Source organism: Anomaloglossus baeobatrachus, chromosome 5 (assembly GCF_048569485.1).
Source record: "Anomaloglossus baeobatrachus isolate aAnoBae1 chromosome 5, aAnoBae1.hap1, whole genome shotgun sequence".
In the NCBI taxonomy this organism is placed as follows: domain Eukaryota; kingdom Metazoa; phylum Chordata; class Amphibia; order Anura; family Aromobatidae; genus Anomaloglossus; species Anomaloglossus baeobatrachus.
Genome location: NC_134357.1, coordinates 240,297,484 through 240,324,786, shown reverse-complemented (window position 1 = coordinate 240,324,786; position 27,303 = coordinate 240,297,484). Strand labels below are relative to the sequence as shown.

Below are 27,303 nucleotides of genomic sequence, written 5' to 3'. Positions count from 1 at the left end.
TCTCCTTCAGGTAAAGATCTAGTTGCCAGTAGTGAGGCTTCATGGTGAGGATTCAAGTCAGAGAGTTGAATGATTGACTGGTAGTGACAAAGATGGAGGAGGACAATGATGAGGCTTTCAGAATATAGGCAACATATTCCAATATATTGCTATTCGATATATTGCAGAGAAGACATCAACAGGAATGAACAGGACTTATTGGTGCAACAAAACAAAACACAGGTCTTTCGGTCTCTCTTTCTCGCTGTCTGTGTCGGTCTCTCTCTTTCTGTCGATGTCGGTCGGTCTCTCCCCCTCTCTCTTTCATACTCACCGATCACTGGCGCGGCGCTGCACGGCTGTCACACTGGTCTGTCGGCTTCTCCTGCTTTTGAAAATGCCAGCCGCTCATTATTCCAACTCGTATTCCCTGCTTCCCCCGCCCACCATCATCTGTGATTGGTTGCAGTCAGACACGCCCCCATGCTGAGTGACAGCTGTCTACCTGCAACCAATAACAGCCGCCGGTGGGCAGGCCTATATCATGCAGTAAAATAAATAATTAAAAAAAAAAAACAGCGTGCGGTCCCCCCCTCATTTTGATACCAGCCAAGGTAAAGCCACACGGCTGAAGGCTGCTATTCTCAGGATAGGGGGCCCCACATTATGGGGAGTCTCCAAGCCTAAAAATATCAGCCAGCAGCCGCCCGCAATTGCCGCATCCATTAGATGTGACAGTCCCAGGACCTTACCCGGCTCAACCCGAATTGCCCTGGTGCGATGGCAATCGGGGTAATAAGGAGTTAATGGCAGCCCATAGCTGCCACTAAATCCTAGGTAAATCATGGCAGGCGCCTATGATCCCCCCCTTCATGATTAATCTGTAAGTTAAAGAAAGTAAACACATGCACTCAAAAAAGCCTTTATTTGGAATAAAAGACAAAAAAATAACCCTCTTTCACCACTTTATTAATCCCGAAACACCCCTCCAGGTCAGACATAATCCACACGAGGTCCCGCAACGCATCCAGCTCTGCTACATGAAGCTGACAAGAGCGGCCACAGACCACGACCGCTCTCTGTCAGTTCCACGCAGCAACTGAAGTGAGCCATGCGATCTGCGATGACGTCACTCAGGTTATCTGTGGCCACCGCTGGATCCTCCAACTGTGACAGCAAGTCGCCCGACTAACTAAAGTGAGCCACGCGATCAGCGATGACCTCACTCAGGTGATTTGCGGTCACGGATGGAGGACTCCAGCTGGCTGCAGGTAACCTGAGTGACGGCACTGCTGATCGCGCGGCTCACTTCAGTCACTCAGGGGATTTGCAGTCACCGGTGCACACAGACAGAACCGCAGGATGACAATGAAGTCTGGTGAAGTTCATCTGAGTTCATTCTGATCGCACGGCTCTGTCTTGCAGCCAGCCATGCTCTATGGGGATGTAGCCGAGCCAAGTGGGTCCGCACTGTCAAAAATGCATCCAAAACGCCTTCAAAATGCAAGCGTTTTGGATGCATTTGTTTTTTGTCAAACGCAGTGTTTACAGTTGTCAAAACGCTGAAGTTTTTGTCAAGGCAGAACACAGCATGCGCACATACCCTAAGAGGTTTCCTGGACAACTTACATATGGACTCAACATGGAATATGTGCAGATTATATAGTAATGCACACATATCCCATATACAGTGAGAACGTAAAGTATTCAGACCCCTTTAAATTTTTCACTCCTTGTTTTATTGCAGACATTTGGTAAATTCAAAAAAGTTCATTTTTTTTTTCTCATTAATGTACACTCTGCACCCCATCTTGACAGAAAAAAACAAAAATGTAGATATTTTTGCACATTTATTAAACAAGAAAAACTAAAATATCACATGGTCATAAGTATTAAGAACTTTTGCTCAGTATTGAGTAGAAGCACGCTTTTGAGCTAGTACAGCCATGAGTCTTCTTGGGAATAATGCAACAAGTTTCTCACACCTGGATTTGGGGTTCCTCTGCCATTCTTCCTTGAAGATTCTCTCCAGTTCCATCCGGTTGGATGGTGAATGTTGGTGGACAGCCGTTTTCAGGTCTCTCCAGAGATGCTCAATTGGGTTTAGGTCAGGGCTCTGGCTGGGCCAGTCAAGAATGGTCAGAGTTGTTCTGAAGCCACTCCTTTTGTTATTTTAGCTGTGTGTTTAGGGTCATTGTCTTATTGGAAGGTGAACCTTTGGCCAAGTCTGAGGTCCAGAGCACTCTGGAAGAGGTTTTCTTCCAGGATATCCATGTACTTGGCTGCATTCATCTTTCCTTCAATTACAACCAGTCGTCCTGTCTCTGCAGCTGAAAAACACCCCCATTGGATGATGCTGCCACCACCATGTTTCACTGTTGGGATTGTATTGGGCAGGTGATGAGCAGTACCTGGTTTTCTCCACACATACTGCTTAGAATTATTATGGAAACTAATTTGAAAAAAAAAAAATTGCATAGGGGCCCCCATTTTTTAATAGCCAGTGCAGATAAAGCAGACAGCTACAGGCTGTAGCTCCGAGCTGTGCGTGTTGTCTTGCCGTGTATCAAAATATGAGGGACTCTGTGCAGCTTTTTTAAAATATTTAAATAATTTTAAAAAACGGTGTCCAGTCCCCCCCCCCCCATTTTGATACCCATTCAAGACAAAGCAGACAGCTGGGGGCTGTACAGTCCCTGACAGAAGTTTTGTCGCTTATCCATGTCATGTAAAATTTGGTTTAGGTTATGAAAATAAAGTTGCTGCAAAGCTGAAATATTGATCATTTAATGAACACAGAAAGGTCAGATTTTGGCAAGACAAAAGTTTTGTCACCCACAGAAATTAATGTGAAATTTAAACAAATAATTAACTTCTAATACAAATGTATGTTGCATAACATTGGTGAATGAAGTTGTGGTTCTATTAGAGCCTTATTTAATATTTTGTGTGACTTCCATGAGCTTGAAGGACTGCATCCATGCGGTTAAACAATGATTCATACAATTTATTGATGAAGTCATCAGGAATAGCAGTGAATGCAGTCTTACATGCCTCCCAGAGTTCATCTAGATTCTTTGGTTTTGTCTTCCAAGCTTCCTCTTTCATCCTACCCTAAACATGCTCAATGATGTCCATGTCTGGTGACTGGGCTGGCCAGTCCTTGAGCACCTTGATCTTCTTTGCCAGGAGGAACTTTGTTGTAGAGATGGATGTATGAGATGGAGCACCATCCTGCTGCAGAATTTGACACCTTTTATGATTAGGAATGTAAGAGGTAGCTAATATTTCTTGATATTTTAAGCTATTGATATTGCCTTCCACCTTGCAAATGTTTTGCACACCTCTGTACTGAATGTAACCCCAGACCATGATCTTTCCACCACCAAACGTAACTGTTTTCTGGATCCATACGGGCTCCAGTAGGTCTCCTGCAGTATTTGCAGCGGCTGTGGTGTAATTCAACTGAAGATTCATCAGAGGAATCCACCTTTTGCCACTTTTCGAGCGTACATCTATTTAGCAGGCTGTGGGACTTTTAATTGCCTTTTGTTTAGTGCTGGCTTCTGGGCACTGATTCGACCATGGAGGCCAGTTCGAGACAGAATCCTACAAACTGTTCTAGCTGACACAGGGACTTGGTGAGCAGGCCTGTTGGAGCTCTGCTGCAGTGAAACATTCCTCCTGAGCAGTTGTCTTGCGGGGTCTGCCGGACCTGGGCTTGTCAAAAACATCTCCAGTCTCTTCAAATCTTTTTTAATTCTTTGTACTTGACGGTGAGACACATTAAAGGTGCCAGCCACCTCTACAGTGGATCTGGTCTTCAGCCCCTTGATAATCAAATCTTTGGTCTCAGGGGGCATTTTTGGCATGTTGTCAGAGGTCAAGTTGCAGTTCAACTGAAGGTCTGGGGTGCTGGGTGTCTTTTTATACATACCCACTAATTAACCGATCATTTAGTGAGCACAGGTGAGGATGTAAACTAGGTTTGGGTGCATTATATGACAAGGCGACAAAACTTTTGTCTTGCCAAAATCTGACCTTTCTGTGTTCATTAAATGATCAATATTTCAGCTCTGCAGCAACTTTATTTTCATAACCTAAACCAAATTTGGGAGGGTTTCAGCTTTCAAAAGAGTAATTTATAAAACCAATGGATGAATTTAAAGTCAGGTTATAAGCTTTTATTTACATAACATGGAAAAGCGACAGAACGTCTGCCAGGGAGGCCCTGTGCGCACTAGAAAATGGAATTTTCTTAAGAAAATTCTGCAGGCTCTTAAAGATTTTCACATCTGCGAGAAAAAATCCACACAGAAATCCACATGTGGTATGTTGCGTATTGGTGCGGATTTGGTGCGGAATCGCCGCAGGTTGTTCCCTGTGGGATTTCACAGTTCTCCCCGCTCCTGCTGTCCGTGGTGCTGAAGTCACCGGGCCGTGCTTTTGTCCCACGCGGCTGCCTCCAGTGCTCTGCTGTTTGCGGGTCAGCTGTGCACTGCATATGCATGAGCCGGCCTGGAAGCAGGAGAGCAGGTTTTTTTCAAATAATCCTCAGCAGTTATGCAATGCAAATTTTTTCCAATTTTTCATATGGCTAGTTGTATTTTTCATTCCTTTTGTATCATAAAGCAGTTATGCTTGATCATATTTCTCTGAATTTGGTGTGCAGCTTTCACTTCATATGTATTCTAAGACTGGGGTGGCCAATAGTTATTGGACCCTCCCCAGTCTAAAAATAGCCACCCGTAGCTGCCCCGGAATTGAAACTCCGCCCACTACCCAGTCACTCAGGAAGACTGGTGCCCGCTTTGGTGATGTCACGTCAGCTGGAAGTTGACGTGACATCACCGGATCTACGAGGTCATGGAGCCTGGGGGTCACTTGATGAGGATGAGTGGACCGCAATAGCGCTGCTCAGAGGCAGAATGTACAGCACCAGGTATTTGAGAAAAGCCTTCCCTATGAGTTTTACAGCGATGTGGCCACTAACGCTGAGTAGTGAACCACCCCTTTAAGAAAAACAAAATTAAGACTTTGGAGTGACCTAGTCAAAAACCTGACTTTAATCTAATTGAAATGCTGTGGCATGACCTTAAAAATGCAGTTCATTCTCAGAACCCCTCCTTTGTGGATGAATTACTACAATTCTGCAAAGATGAGTGGGCCAAAATTCCTTAAGAGCGTTGTAAAAGACTCATTGCCAGTTATCGCATATGCTTGATTGCAGTAGTTGCTGCTAAGGGTGGCCCAACCAGTTATTAGGTATAGGGGGCAATCACTTTCACACAGGGTCCTTTTAGGTTTGGATTTCTTTTTCCCTTAATGATAAAGACCTTGATTTATAAACTGTATTTTGTGTTATCTTTGTCTAAATATTTGGAAAATATTACATTGCCAACAGTATTCTAATTGAAAAAATAAGCACTGTGTATTCATTTTTCACTGCAGGGAGAGCAAACCAATGCGAAGGAAAACCGTCATAAGAGGAACACGTCCTGGAGAAGAAAGCGATACACATTAATATAGGGTGAGACAATTAGCATCTGATTCCTAGAATGCAATCCAATCTCTCCATGTTACACTGAATCTCTCTATATTGGCGGGAGACAGGTCAATTAAATGTTCCATCCTATTTATAAGGGAAATTTCAGAGAACGCCTTTCAAGGTGGGGGAAGAGTTATTTTTCCCATGATGAAGAATAACATTTTTAGCGGCCTATATGAGATAGCTTATCAGGGACCTTTTGTATCTTTTGAGGCTTGTAGGGAACATAATAAGCAAAAGGATCTCAGGGGAATTGGAAACGGAAAAAACAGCCATCATTGTGATAAGTAGGACTGCCTGAGTCCAGAAGGTTTTCATTAAAGAGCAACTCCACCATATGTGTGTCATCGTCCCCTCCTCCATCCCACATCGGTATCATCTGTCTGACACTGCAGGGTACTATCTGTGCAGCAATACTGACAAACGATACCATCTAGAAAGGATCTTGAAAGAGGTTTCTTGGGATGTGATAGCCACTGATCTCTTATGTGCCAATTGGAGACATTTAATCCATTGTTGGTTATCCATCTTTGTTCATTTTCCCAGTTTTTCCTGCGCAGAAAAATACAATGGTCTGTTATTACTTTATTGCTCAGATAACTAACTATAGAGCAGAGAAATTACAATAAACAGTTTTTCAAAGTCAGTGGGCTCTCTGTTAACCCCTTCATGACAGAGGACGTAACAGTACATTTTAAATCATGAAGGGGTAATCGCTGCTGGCTGCTGCAGTGAGCCGGTGGTGACCCCCGCACATGTCTGCTGATTCGTAAAGCAGACGTTTGTCTCGCAGTCACAGGTGGATCCACGATCCACCCGCGCCTGTTAACCCCTTAAATCGCACTGTCAAAATGCAACAGTGCTATTTAAATGCCCGCAGCGGGGAACGCGCCTTTCTCCGCCACCATCGGAGGCCCCATGACTCATTCATGGGGAGCCAATGATTGTCATGTTAGCAACGAGTCATGTGATAACTCCTGTCGCTATCATGACGTAGTTCCTGTTACAGCTAACAGAGCACCGACTGTAAGAAGAACACAGCATTTCTCCTGATCAGAGCGATGCTGCTCTGGTCAGAAGAAATGAACAAGCGATCAGACTGCTGATCTTTATAGTCCCCAAGGGAGACTAGTAAAAAAAAAAATGTAATAAAAAACCTAAAACTTCAAATCACCTCTCCCCCATTCCCTCCATTGAAAATTAGTGGGTTAATAAAATAAAAATTATACACACATTTGGTATCGCCACATGCAGAAATGCCCGATCTATCAAAATATAAAATCAATTTGTCTGATCGGTAAACTGCATAGTGGCAAAAAATTCCAAATGAAAATGGTTTTTGGTCATCACAAATTTTGTGCAAAATGCAACAACAGGCGATAATGTACATATTGATTTTTGTTTCTGAAGGAGTTATATGGCTCTGAAACGCGTTGAACAATAAAATCAAATATCTTAATCCCCATTGCTTTTCAGTGATCGTCTTCTGGCAGCACGGAGAAACCCCCCACAAGTGACCCCATTTTGGAAACTAGACCCCCCCCCAAGGAATTTATTTAGGAGTGTGTTGAGCATTTTTAACCCATAGGTGCTTCACAGAAATCTTTAAAATGTGGTGGTGAAAATGATTGTTACCGTTTTTTTTCAGCTAATATGTTATTGTAGCCCAAAATTTGAAATTTTGACAATGGATAATAGGAGAAAACTGACTCAATAATTTGTTAGGCAATTGCTGGGGGACACAGTGCTGGAAGACAAGGAGCAGTGCTGGCTTTGGAAGGAAATGTGGTGGTTTTCTTTCTTATTTTATGCTTTAATTGTTACATCAATGATTTTAACGTTTTTGGGGGTTTTTTTTAACAGGCCTTTACCTGAAATCTGGCAAACGTTTACAATACACTACATAGTCCCAGTCTTTGAACCTATCTAAGGGGGGATGGATAAGGACAAAAGTCACATGACTGAGAACATATTAAAACTTACATTGGAGATCATATATCTGCTGACTGGAGAGGTGAGATATAAGGAATTGGTTCACAGGACCCTGAATATCCCCCTTTATTAATCTTGAATAACTAATAAGTGGAATATATTTATTCATCTGTTTAGTTTTATGGTCCAACGAAAAAGCCCAGGAAGCGTGTGACATCTAGCAGTCGCCCCAATGTGTCGGGAGGCTGGAGCAGAGCCCAGCATCTGACCTCGGAGCCTCCATCTCACTTATTGATGCATGAAGCCAACAATGAGCAGAAGATTCTGGAACTCGCCAACAAGATAATTGAGCTGCTGAGTCCAGAGGTGAGCGTTGTTGGGACAATAATATACAGGACATTTTGTTTTCCTTATTAATCGCAAATAGAATTTGTATTTTCTCTCAAATTAGAAATTTACAACCTCATTTTTTAAAAACATGCTAAGCTACATAAACCCCCTTAAACGGCCAAGTGTATATATATATATTTTTTTTTTTTTTACTATATTACAGTATCTAGTGAAATTGCAGTCTTTCTTAGCTCTGCCTCATACTGATATTCACAAGACTAGCGATACACTTCTGAGCCCCCTCCACACTTGCGGTATTTAGTGCTGACATAAAGTTACAAAATTTTCCACTAAGAGGTTACACTAGGGATCCAATGCATCCTATGTATAATCTGTTGTGTATCTATCACTGATGCAAAGTATCTGCTCTGGAAATGTGCAGTGGCCGCTACATCTTAAACGGAGCTTGATTTTAAGTTCTGTTCATTGTTGGGGTGCTGAGTATCGGACCACCAATGATCAGATCCTAAGGATAGACCATCAGTAACATACACACAATAACTCATCTACTACTGCCATATACATGTCATTAGTATTTCTGCATGAATCGTTGACTAACAAATTTGTCTGGGGTAATAAAAGGGCTAGGGTCGCAGGTAAAGTGTTATACCCCCCATATGACTTAGGGGGATTGGGCACCCCAAACATAACGGCATATTATAAAGCCTTACTAATTGAATCACTAAAGGAATGGTGGCGTCCAGGTAATTCACATAGATGGGCTCAGATTGAAAATTTCCTGTCCCGCCAGGGCTCGGTCAGAAGAATGATGGAAGCAGAATATTTGAGCCGTTCACGGTTCTCCCTGTGTGTTCCCACCATGTCAGCCTCCCTGGAGGTCTGGCGAAATGACTTGATTCATAAGATTCAGATTCCTCTTTCAGAGATTTCCCTCAAGTCATTGGAATCTCAAATCCCCTTTTTGAATCTGGCCAGGTGGGAGGGATCGGGCATTACAGTGCTGGCGGATCTATACTCTGATATGGGTGTTAACCCCTTTAATGAAATAGTACGGGAACACCCCTCTTTAAAGGGCTGTTTCTATCAACACATCCAAATTAGTCATTTTCTGGCCTCTAAATTTCCTCCAAAGTCAAAGCCTCTGTTACCTACAACAAAGGCTTTGGTATTTAAAAAGATAATTAAATCCAAAGGTATCTCCTCGACATACAAATGGCTCAATAACCCCCCCGAAGAGCAAAAATCTCCTTATATGAATAAATGGGACGTGGAGTTGAGTGTCTCTACCTCTCCTTCAAACTGGCACTCTGCATCAGCAAATATCCAAAAATATTCCAAGTGTATAAATCATCTGGAGCAACTGAAAAAAGTACACCTGCGATGGTATCGGTCCCCAGCCAACTTAGCACAGTTCCTCCCAAATTATTCGCCACATTGTTGGAAGGGCTGCCTCCAAAGGGGTACTCTTGGTCACTGCTGGTGGGCTTGTCCCAAGGTTTTCTCCTTCTGGTTGGAGGTGTTTGGCCTTATGGGTGAGCTGACAGGCAATCGTATTAATCCGAATCCGGCTCTGGCAGTGCTAAACGTGGGTATAGAGGAGTTCTCTTGGGAATCCAGGGGTTTATTAGTTCACATTCTAGTAGCTGCCAGATATTGCATAAGTTTGCACTGGAAATCCCCAAAGACGCCTACATTAGTTGAACTATATAACCGAATTAATCTCCAATGCCAATACGAGTTCTGTCTGGCTCACTCCATCCGCGCCAAAAACAAAATACTTCAGATTTGGGACACGTGGCTAAACTCTGTATATGCTTCCCCTGTCAGGCATCTGTCTCCAGGGCAAACTGTTGATAATTAAAAACGGGTCAAATAGGGTCAAAGAGAGTGTTACGCAGGGAGTTCACCCATACCACATGTCAATAGTCAAGGTGTTTAAATCTCTGTTGTTGTTACTGCTCGGGCTACCCCGAAACACCATCCAATTCCCTCCCTCCCCCCTCCCCCTCCCTGGTTGCTTCCTTGCAACCATCCATGGTTCTCCCCCTCTCCCCCACCTCTCTCTCCCCTCCCTTTCTTATCTTCCTTTCTTACTCTCTGGTTCTGGTTGTTTGGATCCCTCGTTTTGAGGATTAAAGAGTATATTGGTAGGTTGACTATACGTATTGGGTATTGATTAACCTAAAAAGTTGCAACTTGCATCAGACATGATTGGTGTTGGTATGACAGGAAATGTGAATCATAATCAAAGAGGATACTACCACATGTTACAGCGTTGTCCTCTGTGTATTATTGCCAATGATACCTGAATTTCTCCTTTTTGTAATGTAACTTCCTACAATAAAAATTGATTGGATTAAAAAAAAAAAAAAGTATTTCTGCATGATTCATTAGAGCAAAACAGTATGTGTACTATAGTAAGGATAGCTAAATTTGGGGATGATAACATTATAGTGACATCTGTATGATACATGTATCATCACCTGTGTCAGGTCCCTGGCAATTTACAAGATGAAGATGATGATGATGATGATAATGATGATGATTCTTCAGTGGACGCGTGGGACTATTTAGAAAGCTGCAAGAATCAGAACACAGACGTCAAGACGGAAACTTACCGGAGACGCTCACCTGGTAAGAGATGATTTCTAGAGCTAGCTGTGCATCCAATGTGCAAAAGGATCAAATCTTTAACATTTATAAAAAGAAAAAAAAAAAGACATTAAAAATAAATTAAGTACTTAAAGGTAAGGTGTCACCTTTTTTTATTTTTGTATTAATAATAGTGATTATGAAATCAAGTATTTTTAATACAAAATTAAATTCACAGTTTATTTCGTTTTTATTTCATTCTATTTTTATTGAAGCACTGGAGGCTGCCATCTTGGATTTGCTGTGTGTAACGACAGTTACTCACCTCAAATATGCCAGCACCTGTGCATAAAAGACCGATGTCGGGCTGCAACCCTATACTTTAACACAGAATCAGCTTCTGCTGAGAACTGGACATGCCCCCTGGGTTGTCCAGATCATAGCAGAGGGAGGAGATCTCCACCATCTTCGTGGAGCTCATAGCGTATGCTGTGTGCCGCACTTTCCCCCTGACACTCGCTCTGGCTGGGGTGAGTACCGGTGCTGGACAGCGGTGATTGCAATTGCACAGTAACTGATCCTGGCTGCTCCCCACCCAGCCGCTCACCCTCCACTCCGTCGCTCACCACCACTCACCACCCCCTCCCCCGCTCACCCCACACTCGTTGCTCACCACCACCCCCTCTCACGCTGCTTGCCACCACCCCCTCCGCTGCTCACCCCCCCTCCTCCACGTGTGCTCACCTCTGGCCTCTGCTCCTCGCTGCTACCGTGTTTTTCCAAAAATAAGACCTCCCCCAAAAATAAGCCCTAGCAGGGATTTTCAGCATTTTCGGAGAAAGGCTTAAATATAAGCCCTCCCCCGAAAATAAGCCCTAGTCCCGGATCAATAATGAAGTGTCCATGCAGCTAAAAAAGTTACAGATACTGCTGGACACTTCATTATAGACAGCGGCACCTGGCAATTACACTCACCAGACACCGAGCGGCAGGACCTGCAGTGATCGCACACATCAGCTCACACACACACACACACACACACACACACACACACACACACACACACACACACAAAATCAGATCACACACACACACACACACAAAATCAGATCACACACACACAAAATCAGATCACACACACCAGATCTCACACACAAACATCGGATCACACACATAATCAGATCGCACACACAAACATCGGATCACACGCAAACATGAAATCACACACCGGATCGCACACACATCAGATGGCATACACACTCACCTCATCCAGTGACACCGATCTCTTCTCGCTGGGAGAATCCTGAGAGGCAGTGCGGTGCAGCACGACTAACAGGACCTGCGGCCGGACACGTGACTTGCTCTCATTCCCTGCTGCTGTAAGTGCTGGATGTGATGGTGTGTGTGTGTGTGTGTGTGTGATCTGCTGTGTGTGTCTGTGATTGGCTGTGTGTGCCTGTGATTGGCTGTGTGTGCCTGTGATTGGCTGTGTGTGCCTGTGATTGGCTGTGTGTGCCTGTGATTGGCTGTGTGTGCCTGTGATTGGCTGTGCGTGCGCCTGTGATTGGCTGTGCGTGCGCCTGTGATGGGCTGTGCGTGCGCCTGTGATGGGCTGTGCGTGCGCCTGTGATGGGCTGTGCGTGCGCCTGTGATGGGCTGTGCGTGCGCCTGTGATGGGCTGTGCGTGCGCCTGTGATGGGCTGTGCGTGCGCCTGTGATGGGCTGTGCGTGCGCCTGTGATGGGCTGTGCGTGCGCCTGTGATGGGCTGTGCGTGCGCCTGTGATGGGCTGTGCGTGCGCCTGTGATGGGCTGTGCGTGCGCCTGTGATGGGCTGTGCGTGCGCCTGTGATGGGCTGTGCGTGCGCCTGTGATGGGCTGTGCGTGCGCCTGTGATGGGCTGTGCGTGCGCCTGTGATGGGCTGTGCGTGCGCCTGTGATGGGCTGTGCGTGCGCCTGTGATGGGCTGTGCGTGCGCCTGTGATGGGCTGTGCGTGCGCCTGTGATGGGCTGTGCGTGCGCCTGTGATGGGCTGTGCGTGCGCCTGTGATGGGCTGTGCGTGCGCCTGTGATGGGCTGTGCGTGCGCCTGTGATGGGCTGTGCGTGCGCCTGTGATGGGCTGTGCGTGCGCCTGTGATGGGCTGTGCGTGCGCCTGTGATGGGCTGTGCGTGCGCCTGTGATGGGCTGTGCGTGCGCCTGTGATGGGCTGTGCGTGCGCCTGTGATGGGCTGTGCGTGCGCCTGTGATGGGCTGTGCGTGCGCCTGTGATGGGCTGTGCGTGCGCCTGTGATGGGCTGTGCGTGCGCCTGTGATGGGCTGTGCGTGCGCCTGTGATGGGCTGTGCGTGCGCCTGTGATGGGCTGTGCGTGCGCCTGTGATGGGCTGTGCGTGCGCCTGTGATGGGCTGTGCGTGCGCCTGTGATGGGCTGTGCGTGCGCCTGTGATGGGCTGTGCGTGCGCCTGTGATGGGCTGTGCGTGCGCCTGTGATGGGCTGTGCGTGCGCCTGTGATGGGCTGTGCGTGCGCCTGTGATGGGCTGTGCGTGCGCCTGTGATGGGCTGTGCGTGCGCCTGTGATGGGCTGTGCGTGCGCCTGTGATGGGCTGTGCGTGCGCCTGTGATGGGCTGTGCGTGCGCCTGTGATGGGCTGTGCGTGCGCCTGTGATGGGCTGTGCGTGCGCCTGTGATGGGCTGTGCGTGCGCCTGTGATGGGCTGTGCGTGCGCCTGTGATCGGCTGTGCGTGCGCCTGTGATCGGCTGTGCGTGCGCCTGTGATCGGCTGTGCGTGCGCCTGTGATTGGCTGTGTGTGCGCCTGTGATCTGCTGTGTGTGATCTGCTGTGTATATCTGATCTGCTGTGTGTGTGTGTGTGTTTTGAGTGAGAGATCTGCTGTGTGTGTGATCTGCTGTGTGTGTCTGGGATCTTATGTGTGTCAGCTAGCAGCAGGGTAGGGACGGCGTGCAGCACCGACCGGAGATCACAGGAGGACCTGGGAACCACGCAGACGTCCGGGTCTGGTGAGTATGAGTCTCCTGGGAAGTGGGGGGGGAAGTCTGCTTTTTTTGGGGGGTAAACTTACCCCCAACCGTGTTTCTCCAAGAATAAGACCTCCTCCAAAAATAAGCCCTAGTGCTTTTTTGGGGGGCAAAAAAAATATAAGACAGTGTCTTATTTGTGGAAAAACACGGTATGTACTGTGATCGCTGACAGGACAGGCTGTCGGGGGCACAGGTTTGAGGAGACTGCATGCGGCTGGAAGCGGTGATCGCGGGTGACATCTGTAGTGCAGTGCCGCTCAGGCTGCAGATCACCCCTCCTTGTTGCATGTCATTTCGGACCTCCGATCTCCGCAGGCAGCACAGTATATGGGGGGCACTCGATACAGTGGGGCATTGGGATACAGTGGAGCACTAGCAGCACAGTATATGGTGGCACTGGACACAGTGTGGCATTGGGATACAGTGGAGCACTATGCAGCACAGTATATGGGGGCACTGGACACAGTGGGGCATTGGGATACAGTGGAGCACTATGAGCTGTCTTTAGGACACATTAGGATCACTTTGCAGTCACCAGCAAAATGGCTCCGCACTGTGTCCCCTACACTTCATCCTCTCATCTTTTTGGAGACACCCAGACTGGGAGGGGGAGCTGTGACATCACACACAGGAGAGCAGATTCCACCCACTTTTACTGCAGCTGTAATGTGAGCTACTTCTACAGTGGGGTTTCTGGAGGATTTCAGCAGCTGCTCCCCCAAGTGGTTAAGAATGGAAAATATCAAACTGTAAAAAAAAATGTTTTTATAATTTGTTCAATTAAAAAATAGTAATATTTAAACAAAACATTAGAACATTGAATTTTTTTTTTGACACCTTCCCTTTAAGCCTTTTCTTTGGCTTATATTTCTATTTATCTTCTTTAACTCCATGAATTTTAATTAGATCAGGAACTGGACTGAGGCATTTTTTTTTTTTACCTTAAGCTGGCCGATTGCCAAGAAAAAGCCTTCCAGTCTGTGGTCTAAGTAGGTGCAGTTCACACCTCCATCTCTCACAGATGTTATATTGATTGCCAAGAAGCCTTCTACTTCTCACAAATGCATGGCAGTGCTTCTAACACCTTACCATTATGTATTTATTTTCTAACAGATTTCACTGATGATACAGACATATCAGGAGGGTCTCCCTCCCCTGTTTCTTCTCAGGATGATATGATTGAGAACAGTCTTGCTGTAAGCACTGCAAAGTACGAATCATATGTCCCAGATATGGACGACAGTCCACAGAGTGCTATGGAGACACTAGCTTCATGTAAAGAACCATCTCTCACCAAGACTAAAATGTATAAATTTGCACAATACTCACAGTACTCTCCGTCTCGTGTTAAGAAGGAATCGGTCTTATGTGGTGGAGCCAACACTTCAAATACTGCCCTCTGTGCACGCACCGATCAATTACATACAAAGGAAGAATCTGCACTGGATGCAGCAGAAAATCTTCCTAGCTCGGAAACGTGTACAGATCCCCAACAGTACACTGACACTTATGCACCTAGAGATCGTGTTCGTAAAGATTCATTTTCTCAAATTAAGGATGAACCAGTTTCCGGTGACGAAGAAAATATCGTGGATTGTCCATCGTGGATTTACACCAAAAGTGACAGCAAGTTTAAAAAGAAAGATCCCATGTGTTTCATATGTGTAGAATGTGGTAAGAATTTTCCATACAAGTCACATCTCCTTCGGCATCAGAAGATTCACATGGAAGAGAGGCCGTATTCTTGTCTTGAATGCGGCAAAAGTTTTAAGTTGAATTCCAATCTTATAAGTCATCAGCGAATCCACACAGGAGAGAAGCCCTTTTCGTGCTGTCAGTGTGGAAAGTGTTTCATCAGTAAGTCCGAACTCGTTAAACATGAGCGAATTCATACAGGGGAAAAGCCATACCCCTGCTTGCAGTGTGGAAGACGGTTTTCAAGAATATCAAATCTTATTGACCACAATAAAATACACACTGGGGAAAAGCCGCACTGCTGTTCAGAATGTGGCAAGTGCTTCAGGCGTCATTCCAACCTGCTAAGTCACCAAAAGACTCACACCATAGACAAATTGTATTCCTGTCCGGAGTGTTCAACATGTTTCCTCACCAACTCGGACCTTCTTAAGCATCAGAAAACTCACACAGAAGGGAACAGTATTTCTCCACTAAATGTGGTCACTGTGATGTGAATACATGAGATGGCTCCAAGCAAAAATCCCAGTGTTCTACTGTGAACTACAAGCAATATGAAGGTTTATCAGCATTTTTTGTCAATAGGTCTTCAAATTCCCATGTGTTATATATAATCGGTATTACATTTCTGACAACGCAACCCCTGTTCCATTTGCATTGCATATTTATATGCTCTTGAATATGTTCTTGATGACCTACAGAATGTTATTAAAGTTTAACTCAAAATGACTGTAAATCAATTTGCTAGGATAATTGAGAATAAGCTTATTCTGACCAGATACTTAATAAAAAATAAAGAAAGATTGTAATGAATATAGAGCCCTCATGAAGGATAAATGGCTAGAACTGTTAAAAATGTTTTTATATATTTATTAACCCACTGGGGGGCTGCCATGTTTAATTGTGTGTAAGGCTATGTGCCCACGCTGCGGATTTTGCGCGGATTTTGCCGCGGATTTGCTGCGGATTTACCGCGGATTTTCCGAAAATCTGCAGCAGCGGCACTTCAAAGCCATTTCAATGGCATTTTGGAAATGCTGTGTCCATGCTGCGGATTTTTCCGCGGCGGATTTGCCGCGGATTTTGATCCGGAAAAATCTGCAGCATGTCAATTATTGGTGCGGATTTTGGTGCGGATTTTGGGTATAGAATGGGGGGGGGGGGGGAAATCCGCATCAAAATCCGCGGCAAATTCGCGGTAAATCCGCGGCAAAAATAAGGTGCGGATTTGCCGCGAAAGTCGCGGATTTTCATGCAGAAAAATCCGCAGGTACATTCTATCGTGGACACATAGCCTAAGGGTGCACTCAGACGACTATATAAATCAGTCCAAGATCGGATTGTATAGCCCAGATAGGCCGCAGCTCTCCTCAACAGAGCGTGATACTTTCATATATTTCTATGCAGCTTTTCCGCTAGGGTCAGGAGACGCACCACTAGTCCAGGCATTGCCGTTCAGTCTCTGACCTATTTTTACAGTCGTCTGAATGCATCCTTTGTGTCAGCATGACACTTGTTTTTACCCTGATCTCCTATGAGGTAGATGTCTCCACTGTGAGCTGTGCATCCCCATTGTCATGTCTAGTCCATAGGGGTCGGTGGGCTACAATTTTCCTATTTCACCACTACTTACTGTGATCAGAGCGGAAGATTGCCGGCCGCAGCACTCCAATCACAGTGATTACCAGTCTTTAGTGAGCATAGGCCTGGGCACCTGGACTGCAGTGATTTCATGCAGCACTGACAGTAGGTTATTGCTGGAGCTCTGGTACATGGTCTTGTGCTCACCGGTAATTACTGTGATCAGAGTATCACAGTTGGCAATGATATGACTGTTCTGCTCTGATCACTGTAAGTACTAGTGAACAGTGACCAGGGCCTGCATAAACTACACCCCCTATCCAATGCCCCAATCACGTTATGATCTTCAGCTGCTGTTAGTTGTAGTCTGGGAAAATTGAATGGCAGCTTTCCCAGGGACACATTCAACAAACAGCGGCCGAAGAACCTAAAAACATAGAAAGCATTACAGGGGTGTTGTAGGATAAATAGGATCAGCCCTGCCATCTGTGACATAGTCCACATCTCAGTATCACATTGTAGACACCAACACAAAGGCTCTGTGAGCCTAAACTTCATCCTCCCTTATCTATTTGCAACTCCCAGAAGGGGAGGAGACATCAGTCACATGAGAAGATCCATCCCTTATTTACTGAATTTCCATTTATTTACTGGAACTGTGCACACCACAAATAGGTATGATTTCACAGAATTGATCATAGTTGCCCTGCCGCAGGGATAGGCAATTTATTATCCTGAGGGGGCCACATGAAAGACCCTGACTGGTCTGGAGGGCTGAAACAATAGGCTGAAATTAATACTGCTCAATTTTAATATTAACTTATTAATTAAATTACTATTTTATATTATTGTTAATTGTCACTTAATATAGAGCAGAATTAAGTATGCTGACATCTCCCTATATGTAGTATGAGCCCACAGACAGCCCCCCTCACATATCTCCCTAAATAGAGAATGAGCCCTCACACAGCCCCTTATATACAGCATGAGCCCTTGCACAGCCCTCTATATACAATTTGAGCCCACACATAGCCATCCTACATACAGTATGAACCCCTACATATACCCTTATATACAATATGAGCCCCAACATAGCCATTCTGTATACAGTTGAGCCTCCACATAGGCCCTCTATATACCGTATATTGTGAGCAACCGCAAGGCCTCCTATATAGGTTGAGCCTCCACATAGCTCATAATATACAGTATGAGCCCCACATAGCCTCCTATATACAGTATAAGCCCCACAATGCCTCCTATATACATTATGTGCCTACACATAAGAGGCTATGTAAAATATGTTCTCACTTAGCCTCCCATATACATTATGACCCCCACTTAACCTCCTGTAATCATTTCTGAGCCCCACATAGCCTCTTATATACAGTGAGCCTCCACCTAACCTCCTATATACATTATGAGCCCCCTACATAGCCTACTACGGTATATACATTATGAGCCCACACACAGTCTCCTACATACATGTAAACATCCCATCTACATGAAAAAAACCCACATACTTGCACACTTGATAGTGTGACGTCATCCTGTCTGCTGTGCCTGATTTGTTGATGATGGAGCCAATGACAGTCATTCACCAATGTGTTCACCGCTGTCTGCATCCTGAAGATGCAAATAGAGGTGACATTGGGTGGTGGGCAGCAGATGAAGGAAAGTATGGTACAACCCGCAATCCACTGTTTTCAGCCCTTCAGCTGTCTCAGTCCACGGGCCGGACTAGAACAGACAGAGGGTCCGACATGCCCGTGGGCTGCACTTTGCTCAGCCCTACCCTTAAGAGTTGACAGCAGAAGACAAGCTGCAGCCTGAGCAACCGTGCAACAAGCTTCAGCAGAATATGGACATCATAACATGTTCTCCACACAGGGAAGCTGTGTTCCAGGTATCTTCTCCTGGCTTCAGCTTATATAGCAAAAACCTGCTGACAGATTCCCGTTTAAGTCTGATTTCTATTTTTGTAATGTACTGACTTGTATTGGTGGCATTTTTTTTAGACCATGTGCCTGGCAACTTTACTGCATTATGTCAGATCAGGCATGATATTACAACCCCGTTTTCTTCTATGAATGAGAATTACTCAATGGAACAATTATTTAACACAAAAAATAAGATGAAGGTAGCAAAGATTATTCTTAATTGTTTGTCTGCTGCTTGAACCTGCAGACCCCCTACCAGAGAGACCAAAACAATAGATTTTGTATCGGTCTCCAATGCAGCCAGAAACAAGCGGGGTTATCAGCAGCCTGTTATTTCAAATAAAATCAAGTTCAGGTTTCTTCTTCAATAACATTAACATATTTGTTCCAATAAAATGCATTTCAAGGTCAGCCTGACTTCAGGTGAAGAGGTACTGTAAGCTGCAAAATGGGGCCTCCAAGGATCAGGTTTATTTTTCCTGTACATCCCACAGATGTTTGGTTGAAAACAAGGATATATTTGCACGTTTTTACCACCAACATGCACGCCGTCTTTAGTATTTTTGAAATTACTATAATTTTACCCAAATTGATTTCTTTGGTTTATTGATGCGGTGTCCCAAATCTTAGCTGTGCTACCTTTTTTTCTAGCACATCCCACAGGTGCATGATAGGAAATTTGGAGGCCAAGTTAACGCACTCCACCCTTCGTCATGTTCCTCAACTAATTCTAAACTTTTGGAAGTGTAGCAGGGCAAATTATTCAGCATACTTGCAGTATCTGGGATCAGACGTGACTTGGCGGGGCTGCCTGGAGATAGTGGGCTGGTTGCCTCCAACCCCTGATTCTATTATAAAGAACTCCATGACTACATGGACTTTAAAAATTGTTTTTCCCTGCGCCACAAAAGGAAATGCTGGGCCACCTAAGCTGGTCACACTCACCCTATCTCTGCTCCCACCACTAACTGTGGATGCTCCTGCCACTATCTCCAGGCAATCTCGCCCTGTCACTTCCGTTCCCCGATACAAGTATGTCAATTATAATGCTGGGAGAGGATACTGCCAATAGGAAATACCCTTGCCATGAAGAAAACACTTAGTGAGCAGTGTTTGTATGGTATGATTCGCTGCTGCTAAGCCTTTGGCTTTACCCAGAAAGAAACAAGATAGGTTGATGAAACTTTACATTTATTACACATACTCTCCATTGATGTCATCACACTTCTTACATCAGTATTCCACGTTCTGAAAGCCTAGCAAAAAGAAGGATTTCGGTTGTGTCTCAAACCAGGCATTTGTAGCAGCTATGGTATAAGAAAGGGTGAGACATTTGGTACCCTTGAGGTGTTTCTTCAGGTTTGGAAACAGATGATAGTCGGAGGGAGCTAGATCTGGTGAATAAGGAGGATGGTCAACCAGCCACAAGCCCAGCTCTGACAGTTTTGCCTTGGTCGCTTGTGCAGTGTGAGCGGAGGCGTTGTCTTGCAGGAACAAGATTCCTTTGGACAGCTTGCCACCCCTTTTGGCCTTCAGAGCTGCCTTCAATTGGTTGAAAAGTTCAATTAATACCTTGCAGTGATGGTGGAATGCTTTTGAAGGTAGTCCACTAGCAGCATGCCCTCCTAATCCCAGAACAGACGCCATCACCTTAGTGGCTGATTTTTGCATCCTGAACTTCTTTGGACGAGGAGAACCACTGTGCCTCCACTCTTTTGACTGCTCCTTGTTTTCAGGGTCATACAACGAAATCCAGGTCTCATCCATAGTGACCAGTTGATCCAGGAAGTTCTTATCTGTACGGAAACACTGACAAATGGACCACAAAGTTTTCACTCACGTGCTTCTCTGATCTGTTGTCAAACATTTGGGGACCCACTTTGCAGATAGCTTCCTCATGTCAAAATGTTCATGGATAATAACACAAACACGTTCACGGGAAATCGCCATGATGTCTGCTATCGCTTTAGCTGAAATTCGTTGATTCTCCAGTATGACGTGCACAGCATCAATGATCTCTGGAACAACAACCACTCTCAGGCATCCAGGACGTTCCTCATCATTGGTGCTGAAGTGGCCCGTTTTAAATTCGGCAACCCAGTTCTTAACTGTGGAATATGAAGGGCATTGATCCCCCAATGTCTACGACATCACCATGAATATCCTTCTTGGACCTTCCTTGCAGACACAAGAATTGTATCACTCCTCTGCTCTCAGTTGCTGCGAATATCACATTAGACTCTGCCATTTTGTTTTCCCACGTGTGTAAAACTGTTGCCATAAGCAACCAACAAAGACAAAATTTTGAAAACATAAATTAGACACATAAGGCTTTCATGTGATGTAACATTCGTTACCTTAGAAACAAAAAAAGATCACAAAGCCAAAGACTTAGCAGCAGCCCCTCGTATATGTCAAAGTAACATTTTAATTTCTCAGCATCATATTGCTTCTAATCTGCTTGACTTTCTCTGATCATACATCTTGGTGTCATCTCTTTCCAAAGGAGAAAATGCAAACACATCAGTCAATATACATAGTGTAAAAATGACTTCACTTCTCTGGTATTTTGATGTATTTACACAAATCCGTTGTAGTGTTCATAGAGCCCCTAGAATGTGTGTTTCGGATTCCTTTCAGACTGGCTTCTGCTCAGCACATTATCTATTTTCATTCTGCCATAAGGCTGGGGCCACACGGGGACTACTGCGATCCCCTTGCATGAGACTCGGCTCGTGCTGGCAGTACAGCAGAGCCGAGTCTCATGCTTGTGTCCTTGCAACTGAGGTCCGTTCGTGCGAGCAGACCTCAGCTGCGGGGGGCGGGCCGGCACTCAGGAGGGGAGGGAGGGATTTCTCTCCCTCTCTCCTGCGTAGTCAGCTATAGCCATTCTCGCATTGCACTGGCAGTACACCGGTGTACCGCGAGTGCAGTGCGATTTTTCTCTCGCCCCATTCACTTGAATGGGTGCGAGAGAAAGAGTCTCGGATTACAATCGCAGCATGCTGCGATTGTTTTCTCAGTCCGATTAGGGCTGAGAAAATAATCGCCCATGTGTGCTGACACACAGGCTAGAATTGGTCCGAGGGGAATGCGATGTTTTATCGCACTCCACTCGCACCGATTTTCTCGCCGTGTGGCTTAGCCCTAAGAGTTTGACTCTTGGTTCCTCCTTCCTTGTGTAGGCAAATAACAGCAGTTATCTTAAAATATGGGCTAGTAACGTTAACGGACTTTTCTAACATGAAGAAATGGAATTAGGTGACAGCTCATGTTCTTCTGAGGATCAAAGTTTCCATATGCTCTGCGTTGGCACCCTAGTCTGAGACATCCATAGTAAGGACTACCTTTAGATGAATTGGAGACCTTCCTACAATTTAGTGGACATAAGCAACTTTTTCATTTCCATTTTGAACCATGTCCATATACAGTATCTGTGTAAGTAGTAGTAACCAGGCTCACCCACCCAGTTCCTTGACCACTTTTCAGCCTGGCTGCCGCACTTCATGTCCTCAGAGTTACCAGCCCTTATCCTAGGAGACTTTAACATCCCGATAAACAGCCCCTCCTCCCCATCTGCATTCCAGCTTCTATCTCTCACCACCTCCCTTGGCCTCTCACAGCTCTCATCCTCTGAGACACATGAAGATGGTAACACCCTTGACCTGGTCTTTTTCCGCCTCTGCTCAATCTCTGACTTTGACAACTCACCTCTTCCCCTCTCTGACCACAACATCCTCTCCTTCAAACTCACAAACCCTTGCCCATCCCAGCACACTCCCACCAATCACACATTCAGAAACCTACAGGCCATCGATTCTCAGACACTTACAGACTCTCTACACTTATCACTATCCCCTATCTCCTCACTTTCCTGTCCTGATCTGGCTGTAAAGCACTACAATGACACACTCAGGACTACACTAGACCAAGTAGCGCCCCTCACCATCAGAAAGACCAAACACAGAGTAAAACAGCCCTAGCTCACATCCCAAACTCTATTTCTTCAGTGATGCTCCAGGAGTGCCGAGTGCCTATGGAGGAAAAACCGCGCACACCAGAAAACTTCATCCACTACAAGTTCATGTTAAGGACCTACAACTATTCCCTTCACCTCGCCAAACAGACCTACTTCACCACCCTTATTTCCTCACTTGCCAACAATCCAAAAAAGCTCTTTGACACCTTTCACTCCCTCCTCAGTCCCAAAGTACAGACCCCTATCACAGACCTTTATGCTGATGACCTGGCCTCGTATTTTACAGAGAAAATAGAAAACATCCGCCAAGAGATCAGCTCCCAGCCACCAAGCACTGTGAATCCCATCCCTCCCCATATTCCATCCAGCTCACTTTCCACATTTGACCCAGTCACAGAGGAGGAAGTTTCCAGGCTCCTATCCTCCTCTCGTCCTACCACTTGCCCTACTGATCCCTTCCCCACACCTTTACTCCAGTCCCTCTCTCTGGTTGTCACCACTCACCTAACTAAAATCTTCAATCTCTCTCTCTCTTCGGGTATCTTCCCCGGCTCCCTCAAACACTCTATCATTACTCCATTATTAAAAAAAACCTCTCGATCCGTCCTGCACAAGCAACTACAGACCAGTCTCCAATCTCCCCTTCATCTCCAAACTCTTGGAGCGCCTGGTCTACTCTCTTCTCACCCGCTACCTTTCCACTCACTCTCTTCTAGATCCTTTACAGTCTGGCTTCCGCCCTTCACACTCAACAGAAACTGCCTTTGTCAAAGTGACCAATGACCTATTGACAGCAAAACGTAACGGTGACCACTCTCTGCTTATTCTTCTTGACGTTTCTGCCGTCTTCGACACTGTTGACCACAGTCTCCTTCTCTCTACGCTTCATTCTATCGGCCTAAAGGACACTGTGCTCTCCTGGTTCTCTTCCTATCTTTCTGGCCGTTCATTCAGTGTATCATTTGCTGGCTCCACATCTTCTCCTCTCCCTCTCACTGTTGGGGTCCCTCAAGGTTCAGTCCTTGGCCCTCTTCTTTTCTCCCTCTACACTGCCCCAATTGGGCAGACCATCAGCAGATTTGGCTTTCAGTACCATCTTTATGCTGATGACACACAGCTATACACCTCATCCCCTGAGCTCACCCCCGCTGTACTAATGAACACAAGTGACTGCCTGACTGCAGTTTGCAACATCATGTCTGCTCTCTATCTGAAACTTAACCTTTCCAAAACTGAACTTCTTCTTTTTCCTCCATCCTCCAACCTTCCTAAACCTGACATCTCCCTCTCTGTGTATGGCACAACGATAAGTCCTAGGCAGCAGGCCCGCTGTCTGGGGGTTATACTTGACACTGATCTCTCCTTCACCTCCCACATACAATCTCTTGCCCGCTCCTGCCGCTTGCACCTCAAGAACATCTCTAGAATCCGCCCCTTTCTCACTATGGAAACAACAAAAACCCTCACCGTGGCCCTGATCCACTCTCGACTTGACTACTGTAACTCTCTATTAATTGGTCTCCCCCTAACTAGACTCTCTCCTCTACAGTCCATCCTTAATGCAGCAGCCAGGGTCACCTATCTGGCTAACCGCTACTCGGATGCCTCTGCTCTGTGCCAGTCATTGCACCGGCTGCCCATATATCACAGGATCCAATTCAAACTGTTTGTTCTCACCCACAAAGCTGTCCACAGTGCGGCACCCCCCTACATCTCCACCCTCCTCTCTGTCTATCACCCCACCCGTTCTCTACGCTCTGCAAGCGACTTTCGACTAACATCCACACTAATTCGAACCTCCCACTCCCAGATCCACGAATTCTTCCGAGCTGCACCAACCCTCTGGAACGCTCTTCCCCAAGAAATTAGGACAAATCCCAACTTACTCAGCTTCAGACGCACCCTAAAGACGCATCTTTTTAGGGCGGCCTATCACACTCCCTAATCAGATTCGATTCACATAGTCCCTCTACAACTTCTCACAACATAACTCCACATCAAACTCCATGGCACCCAAAGGCATCTCAAGGCTCTGGCCCACTGGTCCAGGAAACCATTATCTATCCCCCATTTCCGTGAGATGGCTGGATTGTCATTGTAAATAAACACTTGAACCTTGCCTCTCCCCCCATCTCATTGTAAATTGTAAGCTCTCACGAGCAGGCTTGTGTTTTTTTCGTTTTTTTTTCCTCTGAATATTGTATTTCTATAACTGTTACTTGTTTGTATATGATCCTCCTGAATTGTAAAGCGCTGTGGAATATGTTGGCGCTATAGAAATAAAGATTATTATAAGATTATTATTAAGTATGTAAGGTTTTAGAAAAGCCCTTTACTTGTTGCCTGACTTCAGATAGTCTCCCAAAAAAAATGTATTGAGATCCTCTAGATCTCCTTCGAGTAAAGGGTACTTTACACGCTGCGATATTGGTACCGATATCGCTAGCGAGCGTACCCGCCCCCGTCGGTTGTGCGTCATGGGCAAATCACTATCCGTGGCGAATAACATCGCTAACACCCGTCACACGGACTTACCTTCCCTGCGACGTCGCCCTGGCCGGCGATCCGCCTCCTTTCTAAGGGGGCGGTACGTGCGGCGTCACAGCAACGTCACACGGCAGCCGTCCAATAGCAAAGGAGGGGCGGAGATGAGCGGCCGGAACATCCCGCCCACCTCCTTCCTTCCTCATTGCCGGTGGACGCAGGTGAGGAGATGTTTGTCATCCCTGCAGTGTCACACAGCGATGTGTGCTGCCGCAGGAACGACGAACAACATCGTACCTGCAGCAGCAACGATATTTGGGAAAGGAGCGACGTGTCAACGAGCAACGATTTTTCACATTTTTGTGCTCGTTAATCATCGCTCCTTGGTGTCACACGCTGCGATGTCGGTAACAGCGCCGGATGTGCGTCACTAACGACGTGACCACGACAATATATCGTTAGTGATGTCACAGCGTATAAAGCACCCTTAAGAGTTCTTTGACAATACAAAGAAGGTTTGAATTGTTTCTCTTGTTCAGATCAAATTTGCGATCCAGAGCAAAGCCCCTTTAGAAGGTGGAACAGACTCAAGAGTTTGCAGATGTTTCTACCCAAAGTGAAGTGAAGGTCACCTGTTTTTCCCCCACTGAAAGAATAAAATAAACTGACACCATAGCGCAAGAGGTTTTCTGGTGGAGGAGAGTAAGTTTTCATGAATCTTGGTGGTACGTTACATGCGAAAAGACCTGAAGCCTATTGTTCTTTACAAGATGAAGGAAAATCAATTCTATTGCCCTGATTAAGATTCTAGACTGTTTTGTAATTACTTGAGCTGAGTGGACCAGTGGAAGTTTGCATTCGCCTGGACTGGACTTTAGTTAAACGTTCCAATCAGCGCAGCTAAAGCTGACAACTGCAGACTGCCACCCGCAGCTGGCTGTGTTACCTTGGTTATCAAAAATGTTATTTACTTCAATCATTTAAAAAAAACTGCATGGGGTCCCCACTATTTTTTCTAACCAGCCAAGGTAAAGGAGACAGCTGGGGGTTGGTATTTCAGGCTGGAAGATCTATGGTTATTGGGCCCTCCCAAGCCTAAAAATAGCAGCCCACAGCCTACCCAGAATTGGTGCATCCAATTGTGGCACTTAAATTGCTATACTGCGGTGGCAATTTAGGTTATATTTGTTGGGTTGATGTCAGATGTAAATTGACACCTCCATTACTAACCCAGTAATTATAGAGTTAAAACATACACAGCCACTGAAAAAAAACTTTGTTTGAATAAAGAGTGTGTGCTCGGTCTTGCACCATTTTTGGGAGCATACACTTTCTGGTGGCGGACACCCAGACGTAGTAGACTGCGTCTGTGTGTCCGCCTCCAGTAAGCGTATACACCCAAAAATGGTGCAAGACAGAGCACATGTTGACTCCGCCTGCACCATTATAGTCAATGGCCCCGTTAGCGCATGCGCCTGAAGCCCGTTTAGCAGGGGGTTCAGATGGAAGCCCCGACGGGACCACTGAACGAAGGTCAGAAGATAGTGTGAAAGAGGCCTAAGGGCTCATTCAGACATCAGTGATATTTTTTGGAAGCAAAAATGGTCTAATATTCACCAGTGTTTTTGATCAGTGTGTTTCAGAGTTTGGTCAGTGTCAGTATTTACCATCAGAATTTTGCCAGAGATTCATCAACTTTTCTTGGGTTGGGAGTAATAGAAAAAAATGTACATATTGAAGATGTGAACAGCCCCATAGACTACTATAGGTATACATTCTGTGAAAAACGCAGCTAGCACTTGTTTGACAAAAACTGATGTCCGAATATACCCTTAGGCCAAGATCATATTACGTTTTGCCAGACATCAGTGGTTCTGTCATGGCTTCCATCTGAAAAACAGGATACAGGCACAACCCCCCCATGGGGCAACTGACTTTGTTTGAGGCAGGGTCATTTTGTGCTTTGTCTGGCTTCTAAAATATTGGCGCCAAAGCATTACAGACTGCACTTTTGTACTCACTTCCAGAAGGAAGATACTGCCGAAACTGAGGACAAACAGCTCAAACGTGATTCTGTCTGCCTCATCAAAGTCAATAACACCATCAGGGGGTTTTGCCTAAATTCTGTTTTTCAAACCTCCAGACAAAATTTCTTACAGAGCCACTGATGTGCAGCCTATCATTGAT

General features: G+C 45.6%; 1 protein-coding gene across 1 annotated transcript in view; it reads left to right on the top strand.

Moving 5' to 3' along the window:
- The window catches only part of LOC142311125 (uncharacterized), a 55,610-nt gene extending 39,666 nt beyond the window's left edge, over positions 1–15,944 (top strand). Inside the window, exons 2-6 of the mRNA XM_075349260.1 lie at positions 5,431–5,509; positions 7,391–7,541; positions 7,637–7,825; positions 10,303–10,444; positions 14,554–15,944. Of these exons, the coding sequence (XP_075205375.1) occupies positions 7,464–7,541; positions 7,637–7,825; positions 10,303–10,444; positions 14,554–15,632 (1,488 nt within the window). The 5' untranslated portion in view covers positions 5,431–5,509; positions 7,391–7,463 and the 3' untranslated portion in view covers positions 15,633–15,944. The remainder of the gene's footprint in view (positions 1–5,430; positions 5,510–7,390; positions 7,542–7,636; positions 7,826–10,302; positions 10,445–14,553) is intronic.
- The last annotated feature ends 11,359 nt before the right edge of the window (positions 15,945–27,303 follow it).